Source organism: Lepidothrix coronata, unplaced genomic scaffold (genome assembly GCF_001604755.1).
Source record: "Lepidothrix coronata isolate B3197 unplaced genomic scaffold, Lepidothrix_coronata-1.0 Scaffold7, whole genome shotgun sequence".
NCBI classification, from domain to species: domain Eukaryota; kingdom Metazoa; phylum Chordata; class Aves; order Passeriformes; family Pipridae; genus Lepidothrix; species Lepidothrix coronata.
Window position 1 is genome coordinate 9,310,141 of NW_016690187.1, and position 9,265 is coordinate 9,319,405.

The window sequence follows — 9,265 nt, forward strand, 5'->3', positions numbered from 1 at the left end:
AACCAACTCCTTTATTTCCCAAAATAATTTTACCTGAAAGATAGTGCAGCTCTAACAGGCTTTTTAAAAACAGTTCAGAGGCAAAAAAATCTAAACCTGAAAATTTTTATTTTCAAAATAAAAAATGTTGTACAGAACATTGAAGATCTGAGTAAATCTAAATACAGCAGTCTCCATAATATGACAAAAGGGTTTGCTTTTAGCACAGTACTTTCACACTCTAGCAATCAGAAGGAAAGCCAAGCAATTAGGAGGAAACAAAAAAAAAAAAAAACCACCACTTTTATCTGTCGGAACATGTATTTCTAAAATGAGCTCCTTCACAAAATGTACCTAGACGGAAGAGCACTCTCCACCTCAGATTGCAGAACTATTCACCCTATAAAAACACATCAAGAGAGGACAGGAGATTTTCAATAGGAGAAATGATTTATGAAACATAACTGCAAGACTGAGACATAAATATCTTTTGTTTCTAAATTCCTCTCTCTTCCCCTCCCACACACACTTATGCAATCCCCAGAAAGGAATAAACTGTGGATCATTATGAATACACACAGAGCAAGTACTGTGCAAGCAGAGAACTCTAAACCCATGTTGATTCTTTTACTATTGAACTGTACATTATTTGTAACATTGCATTCTAAACCTTACATAAAGATTACACAGTAGTTTCCATAACCAAACTAAGCACATTTACACTTTCTGGATGCAATTTTCGTGGCACCTTCTTTTCTACAAGCAGTGTCCAGGAGACACCATGCACACAGCATATTGGAATTCTTCGGCTCCGTTTCTGCTGTACTTGTTTCATACCATGGCTGGGCTTCACGAACAAAGATTTGGGAGTTGTTTCATAAACATCATGTGAAGCAGCCTTCCACAATCACATGGAGCCAGACGCAGAAACATGCATTGCCACTTTTCCTGACAAATTAAACAAGTTACCACCTTTCATCCACTTGCAGCTGGCCAATAGCCACATGAACCACTACCCCCCTACTTTGCCAAGCCCTCATCTGGAGGCATCCCTCTTTCCCAGGACCGTTGCTGATTCTGCAAAGCAGTTCTGCAGTTGCAGCAAGAGCAGGGAGGAGAGTCCACCAAAACAGTGATTTAACAAAGGGTACATTCCATTTCAGACAGTGGTCACTCCATAATGTGTACCAGTACATTCACATTGTTGTCACCAACAGGCAGCACTGATGCTGTAGAAACTTTCAGCAGTGGCCTTCTCTCATCTAAACAAAAATACAAAGTGCCACCTCAAACTGTTTCTGCTGCATTTTTAAGTCACTTAGAGAAACTCCTTTGAAATGGCCAATGTGTACTTTTAGTACTCTGTAAAACCAAAAAATTAGTGCTTGGAGACTGCTTGGCTGCAACTTTTAAAACTTCGTTTTTGAACTTAAGAACATGCTGCTGTTTTAGAGAATTCTAAATTGATTAATCGATCATTAATGTTTAGTAAGTGTCTGTATTGCAGAAGTTGGTTGTTTAGTTCTGTGGAGAAAAGTGCCCTGAGTTTTCAGAATATCTCTATCTTTTTGTGACCAATTTCAAAGCATAAGTAAGCCTGCAGCACAGATTGCTGCATGAGTGAAACTAATGGCTTAAAGCCCCATCTCCTTTCAGGAAAAAAAAAAAAAAAAGAAGTTACCAGCATGAAAGTGAGGACTGATATTGATACTACCTCTTTTGCAAAGCTGTTTAAAGAGAAAACAATGGCCTGTGGGCGAAGACCTTCGTTAAACAGTTTTCTCAAGTATGATTTATACTGAAATAAATGAAAGTTCTTTATCCTTTTTTACCCAAAAGGGGAGGGAAGGAAGGCACTTTGTAATCTCATTTGATTAAACAATTCACTGTAGGCAATAATATGACACTGGTGAGAGAGTATGAAATTTAAAGGCAGTCACAGCTTCAGTCTTCCATTCCAAGTTCTTGTTTCAGACTGAAAGACAAGTAGAAACATGAGTTAGCTTGTAGCAAAACACTGAAAACTGTTTAGTTCAATTAGTGGAAGCCCTGACAGTAAACATACTGAAGTTGAGAGCCAAAAGACAGAGTGGATATACCACTTGTTTTCAGTAAGAACCAGTGTATCAGAAAAATCACATGTCAAAATCTTAGATTCTGAAGGCAACAGACTGATCTTGAGATTTACCTGATGAACTAGGATGTGGACAGCTCTACTCTCCCACTTTTGAGATGCTTGTCCCACTTAAAGCAAGCATGTCACTGACACAATGGTATCCTTACCTTTTTAAGTAGGCATGGACGTTGTCAAAGCCATGGTACTTGGCCAGATAGACCAGGACACCTGTTGCACATTGGCCATCTCTTTGTCTGCAGAAGCTACAGTTGCAGATTCCACGACATGGTGGGCACCTCCATGTCTAGACAAAAGACAGACGAGCCTTTTTAAGTGAACTGCAATGTCAGATATCATTCACAACCGGAACTAAGAAGAGTGCCCTTCTCCACACTGAGTTCTGCAGTAAACATCAGCACTGCAAAAGTTGTCTAAACCAGTGCAAGAGTACAAATTCTTCAGTCTGTAGGGGATTAAACTCTCCTTTGCCTGCCTTGCACAACCACAGGAAGCATTCCGCTCTGTTTAACTCCAACACCACAGCCCATAAGAGCACCACTTTGTACACAACACAGAACCTTTCCATAGGGCATTAAGCACTAACGCAAGGCAAAAGCGAACACTATCTTGATGTTTAAACACAAGAATGTTGTTGGCCACTGCTCTGCTCTCATACTTTACTCCTGCAAATAAAGCCACAGAAGTAGTAAATACAGCAAGTTCTACACAACACAAAGTTCTGCGACTCAAGTTGAATCAAGCTAGGCCTGCATTATGTACTACAGCACTGTAAGTAGTTCTCCTATTAAAACTCTTACTATGAGTAACCAATACACCTGGCTGCTCAAGTTAAGCACAACAAAGCCAACATTCAGAACTGTCTTACTGGATCCAGCAGGGCTGTTCTGACACTCTCCCCGTATCTGTTGCGGAGGCAGGGCCCACAGAACTGGCCCCGTACTCCCACGCAGTCAGGGTTACGGCAGTTTGTCTTGGTGTCAATGGTTTTTTGGCGACACTGATGACAGGTGGATCCCTAGAACCCAGGAAAAAGAAACAAGACATTAAAGATGGCATTTCAGTTAGGGAAATAAAGCATTTAACAAAATCTCTTTGGCAGCTAGCAGTGCTTATCCAACAATAGAAAGCACCTTGCAAGTTTGAAACAAGATGTTTTAACACAACATCTTCAGTGTCTGTTTATCACTTTCCGTGGCTGGTATCACTTAGGTGATAGAGTTCAGAGTGAAAAGCTGATAGTATTCCAGAGTGAAAGCAAGCTAATTGGCTTGGTAAAAGCCATTCTACAAATTCAGGCAAAAATAAGAAAGGACACTTTAAGATCTTTCTCCCAAAAATCACATCCTTCCTCTCAGTGAGAGGGAGCCTGCTCTATTTGATGCTAAAACACAAGCAAGGAATAACAAGAAAATGGCTTCACAAAGTACACATTTCACAAAGCTGGAATATACTTACCATGGCCCTGTTATATACTTTTTCTCTTGCAGATCCACAAATATTATTGAGCTCTTCCTCTGTTATGTCCTCAACTGGGCGCACAACATGTGGAAAAGCCATGGCACCACGGTGACCCCTCCTGGGAGATTGGGCTTCATGCTGATTAGCAAAGACACAATACTTTTAGTACTAGTTTCAGTAAAAACTCTACAAAGGTGAGGATTTTCACAGCAATGCCAAAGCTGTAAACACCCATCATTTTAAACAAGATATAACAGAAGTTTGCACAGACATATGATATGAATGCAGCTTCAGCACGTTCACTGATCACCTTAAAGGTGCAGAGATGCTACTGATCTTGTGTAATTCCTGCTAGAGTGCAAGAGGAAGTGATTTTTCAAGGATAAGGGAGGGAAAATGGAGAACACATACAATATGTTATTTTTTGTACTTCTTCCAAGGCCATGGCATACTGATAAACCTCATCAACTCTGTATGAATTGCTATTGTCTGGAAGGAATAAAAAACCACCTTCACAACCCACAACATGAGAATTAGACCCTCATCATACCTCCTGGTATTCATCAGACACCTTTCTTCTTCTCACTAAGAGGTACTGGTCATCTTCTTCCTCTTCTGGTAAAACAGTAGGAGGACCTTCGATCAAGGACCTGGACCTTGTGTGAGGCCGAGAACTTCGGTCTGGGTTCCTCCTCAAAGCACATCTGGGTGATGAACGCCTTGGAAGTCGCTTTGGTCCCTGGTAAAGTTTAAAAGCCCCTAATGAAACAGGCAAAAACCCAGACAGCTCCAGTCCCTGCTGAATTCCTCCCCAAAAGATGCCTTTCTTCTGTCTTTCCCAAAAACATGTCTATCCCTGTCCCAATCAGAAAACATCCTAGGTAAAAACATCCTAGGCAAATTATCTCAGGCTTTCTGTTAATCACAGAGAAACAGTTAAAAGCAAGTTTGTGTCTATGCAGGTACAAGATACAGTAATTCCCCCATGTAGCAGCAGAACCCGTCTATGAGAAGTTACGATTTTTAGTGTTGTTTTAAACTTCACCCACCTTGCAAATAAACCAGCAGTAAAATTCATCACACTGCTGATTCACAACCCAACCTTCTTTAAGGTTAGTCTAAATGCCAGGTGTTTTTCAAGGCTCCAAACTCACAGAATATTCACGCCTGAGCTTTAAAGTCTGAGCTGTCCCCCTTATCTCCAGCCTTTGTATAAATACATATTTACGGAGCACCTTGTTAAGTTTTATTGGTCTGTGGAGACACTTAACCCTTATGAATTAATCTGTTCTGCTTTATACGGTGACAAATCAAAAGAAAATTACAGAATGAAGATACCTGTTTTAGGAAGCAGTGAAATTCTGACTGGGCTCTGATCTGCAGAGTTTATTAAGCTTTTTAATTGAGAGTCAGAATTTGACTCTTGGAAACCTGAAGACAAATACAGTAAGTTTATACTCACGTGACTGACAGCTGGCAATGACTTTCTCCCATCAAAGATACCAGAAACATTTTGCAACTCAGCCATCAGTTTTGCAAGCTAACGAGAGAAAGAAAAATGAAGCAGAGCCTTAAAAGGGTGTTTATGTTCCATTACAGACCATTAGGGCAATTGGCTAGAAGTACAATTAATTATAGGAAATGCAGTCATTCTTCTACTCTTTACTTTTATGTCTTATTTATGTTCTAGTGACTGCAAATAATTTGGAAATGCTCAAAGTTACTATGTTAGGCTTGCGGTCTATGCATTTTCACATGCCAGTGGATACAAAGTATCAGAAGTATATATCAGGAATGCAAATTCCTTTTAATGCACTCACATAAATTCCCATTACAGTTCATTTAACCAAAGAGTTCCCCCCAGAGTTAAGAGGGAGAGGCGAAGAAGGGAGAGTCCCATTGAATACTTGCCATTGCTTTGTTTTCCTTTATGTTTAAAGCTCTTTTTTCTAAAAACATGGCACCCTTGTCTTCAGTGTCAGAGTCTGAATCTGAAGCAGGCATTGGTGTTTCAGGAAGAGGTTCTATCTCACCCTTCCTCCTCTCCGATCTTCGAGGTGGAAACCTTATGGCTACTTTTAGAGGAACAGAGCATTTCCGCCCTCTCTGAGCTACCTCACTTTCTGCACTTGTATCATTCTCCTCTGAATCCGATTCCAGTTTCTGTTAACAAACCAGAAGGGAAGCATTTAAGTCCAAGGGAGTTACTCTGCAATCAAATACAGTCAACAGTATTTTGTTTGTGGTTGGTAAAAGAGGCTATTTGGCTGAAATTTAGACATCCAGTCCTAGTGGTATAGTGTATTTTAGGAGGGGGGGGCAAGAGAAGAGGGGAGCACGGGGATGAAAACCCCTCAGGGAGAGCCACATGGTACTGCTGCAACACATGCAAAAACGGACTGTAGTTTCAGTGCAGCAGACTTAGCTGTTACTGGCAGGTCTAATAGCAAAGATAGTTTGTGTGGTGTGAGAAAGAGAACTGCCTTTAAAGGCAGACATTTTTATTTTCTAGTCATTCCTCAGCATGTTCTGAAGTTATGACAAACCTGGTTTTCGCCAAACATGGTACTACTACTGTTTTCTCTTCTAAACACCAACTGTTGGTCATTTTAAGCAACAAAACCGATCTTGCACTGATGTCAAGGAAAAGCAGGAAGGCAGATTTCACCATCTTTCACTATTTCTCTACTGTTAAAGGCACACAGCATTTCATGTTATGCTGCCAGAGTGCAGGTCTGACTGCATGTCAAAATACACAGAGATTTTTCTCAGGTTTGCTGGAGTCCATGGGCTAGCTTAACATTTCATATTGAGGAAACCAGTAATGTTAGGGTCCAACAGAGGAACATCCAGTAAGGACAGTTTTAAGAGGTATATTTCAAAATGCATATGGCAGATTTTATTCTGAACTTGTAAAGCGCAGAATCTTGAGTGGTTTTTATGGAGACAAAAAGAAATTAAACTTTGGCTACTTAGACTGTATATAAAATGCAATAATGCTTCTTTTCCTAAACATTTGAGTCAAGCTGAAGCTGGCATTATTTTTCAATTAAGAATTTGTAAGAGTGTAAATAGAAAAATGCAAACTAAAATCAGCTGTCTTACCAATGCATCTTGAACCTCATTTTCTGAAAAGCCACAGAAAGATTCATCATCAGAGGCTTCATGAAAAATTTTTGCCAGTTCTTCTCCAATATCCGACCTAAATTTGCGTTTCTATGAAGAATAAAATATCCTTTAACTGAAGTTGTACAGAAAATTATTCACATTTACAAGTGCAGTATAAGCAAATAGCTTTTTTTAATAAGGAAAAAAAATAGTTAAGGCATTTAACAAGGGGTTTCAGAACCAAAGTTGCAAATTACCAGGCAGGTTAGGTGACATTTCAAAGGCTAGAAATAATAGCTAATCTGTTTCCAAAAATTACCACCTAGAAGCACAAGTGAAGAGTGAAATGAAATTACAGCATATAGCATGGATTTATAACTACTATACAAAAACATAAGCAAAGCAAGTAGTTTTAATTGTTCACCAAACATTTACTAGTTTTACCAGATTTACATTTTTGCAAGCTTTACTAGTACTGCACATACAGTTTTATTTGTTCTTGTATTGTACTTACTGTGTTTGCAAAATTATCAGAACCAAAACTGTCACAACTGTCATCAGAGGATGAGGATGTTTCCATGGGAATCAGTTTTGTATTTCGGAAGGCTGTGAAGTTTTTCTTTCCCGAACAACCTCGGCGCTGCAAAATGACAACGGTAACACCATTAAGAAGAGACCTACTGTAGCATACTAGCTTTTAAGAATATCCTTCTATTGAAGTTTAGATGGTTTGAACATTTTAGGATGTTTAACAATCTTGAATGCAAGTCAGCATAACTAACATCAGCTTTGAAATAAATCCCAAAGTTAGAAATGGGAATGGGTTTTTACTCTGATACAGTTCTGATCACTGTTACAGATGAGTTTTGTTCAGTATTTAAGAACACTTCTTTTGTGCAAACAGACAAGTGGAAATATACACACAAATCATGTCTTCATAGACAGTGACAGAAAAAAGTGCAAGCACATGAACAGTGCCTAGAGATCTGCTTTGATTTATTGCTTTCAGTTTGAGACAAACGCTATACACTGCAGCTGTTCAGGAAGGGCCAACGGATCATACCCACAAGTGATCTGAAACAACTATTCTAGACACAGCAGCTTGCTGTTTTGGTCGTTTTGCCACCGTTTGAAAGATCCTTTTTGATAGGCTTCAGTTTTTCCTTTCCCAGGGAATATTTCTCCTGGCAATGACCCATTTTATCTCCCGAGATTATCATCGACCCAAAGGCCAAGGCGGCAGCACCCACAAGCGCTACCGCTCCACGGGCCCACCGAAAGGGCCAAACTCTGTATAAAGAGGGCTTAAACAGTAACCACCCAGGGGAACTCCGAGCTCTCCGTCCTCTCCCAACACCGCTCTGCTCGCGGATTTTCGGCTCAGTTTCGCCGGCGCTGCCGAGGCACAGCACGGCGGCCAGGCCTGGCCCCACACACAAAAGAGGCGGCTCCTGGTGTCTCCCGCCGCGGCCGAGGGAGTGCCCAGCCGGAGAGATCCCCAGCGGCGGGCCGCCCGGCACCTGACGGCCTCGGGCACGGTGCAGCCCAGCCCAGACACCGATGTACGGCCACTAGATAGACACTAGATAGACACGCCCGTCCCCTTAGGGCGCGGCCCTTCACGCCCGCCAGGGCAGCGGGCGGCTTTTCCCGCCTCCCGCTAAGATGGTGCCGTCCCGCACACACGCGGCCGGGCCGCCCGCCCGCCTCTGCACCGCCCCCTCCGCCCGCCGTCTCTGCCGCGCCCCAGCCCTAAGGCCACACCGCCGTCCTACGGCCGCCCCCGCGCCCTCGGCCCTGGGGAGGCGGGCAGGTGCGGGGGCACTGGCCGCATGGCGCCGGGCCGCCAGCCCGACTCCGAGCGCAGCTCCTACGGCGCGTCCTCTACCCCCAGTCAGGCGCACAAGGGCACCGCCATGCGCGGGGCAAGGGGAGCTCCAGCACCGCGGCGGGGCAGGACGCCCGAGGCTGCCGGCCCGCGTGGAGGGGCTGCCCACACGCCGCTCTCCCCGGGGTGCCCAGCCCAAAGAGTCTCCCAGCCCAAAGAGCCTCCCCGCCGATCCCGCCAGCCTCCCGCAAGCTTAGCCTGACTTGCCCCGGTTCGCAACACCCCGCAAGGTCCCGGGAGAGCGCGGCTGCAAGCGCCACAGCCTTCCCTCTTCCTGCAGCAGCAGCAGCGACCCGCAGCCGTGCGGCGGTGCGGGCGGGCAGCCTCACCTGCGGGCGCGGCGGAGCCATGCTGGTGGCGGCGGGGCGAGCTCGGGGAACTGAAGGTTCGCGCCAAAGCGGCCAGGACCGCGGGGGGCGGGGCCCGGCGGCGCCTTTCCCGCGTTGCCGCCCGCGTCCTGGCAGATACAACTGTCAACCCACCGGGATCGGGCACCCGGCGTGATCGCCTCGTGCTCGTCCCCCAACCCCTACTGAGGAGCTCGTCAGGTCTCCCGGGACGTCCCCGGAGGGGCCAGTGCGGAGATCCATTTCTTTTTCCTATTCGCGGTGTGGGGTTTGTGGAGCTGCAAGGGCCTGGCCCTGTGGCGCGAAAAGCTCCCTGCCGGAACGCCGCGGGTGCCGGAGGGGCGGGGG

At 44.3% G+C, this 9,265-nt stretch overlaps 1 protein-coding gene across 2 annotated transcripts; it reads right to left on the bottom strand.

Annotated features, from left to right (window-relative positions):
- Nucleotides 1-7: 7 nt before the first annotated feature.
- CDCA7 (cell division cycle associated 7) lies at nt 8-8,985 on the bottom strand. 2 transcript variants are annotated; one of them, XM_017834048.1, is made up of 10 exons: nt 8,900-8,985; nt 7,197-7,322; nt 6,680-6,790; nt 5,486-5,737; nt 5,037-5,114; nt 4,125-4,313; nt 3,572-3,712; nt 2,982-3,131; nt 2,263-2,399; nt 8-1,954 (listed from the first exon to the last, which is right to left on the bottom strand). In XM_017834048.1, the coding sequence occupies exons 1-10, from the start codon at nt 8,918-8,920 to the stop codon at nt 1,924-1,926; spliced, it is 1,236 nt and encodes a 411-aa protein (XP_017689537.1). In that variant the 5' UTR covers nt 8,921-8,985; the 3' UTR covers nt 8-1,923. The 2 variants fall into 2 exon arrangements, with proteins under 2 accessions (XP_017689537.1, XP_017689544.1); XM_017834055.1 differs by lacking the exon at nt 8,900-8,985 and adding an exon at nt 8,003-8,348.
- Between the last annotated feature and the right edge of the window lie 280 nt (nt 8,986-9,265).

What these genes read in the sequence shown, in the direction of transcription:
- CDCA7 (XM_017834048.1), bottom strand. Translation starts at nt 8,920, where the DNA reads ATGGCTCCGCCGCGCCCGCAG. An exon ending in AAGTATATAACAGGGCCATG is followed by an intron (nt 3,132 to 3,571) that starts GTAAGTATATTC and finishes CCTGGGTTCTAG; the next exon opens with GGATCCACCTGTCATCAGTG. An exon ending in GTCCATGCCTACTTAAAAAG is followed by an intron (nt 1,955 to 2,262) that starts GTAAGGATACCA and finishes CTTGTCTTTCAG; the next exon opens with TCTGAAACAAGAACTTGGAA.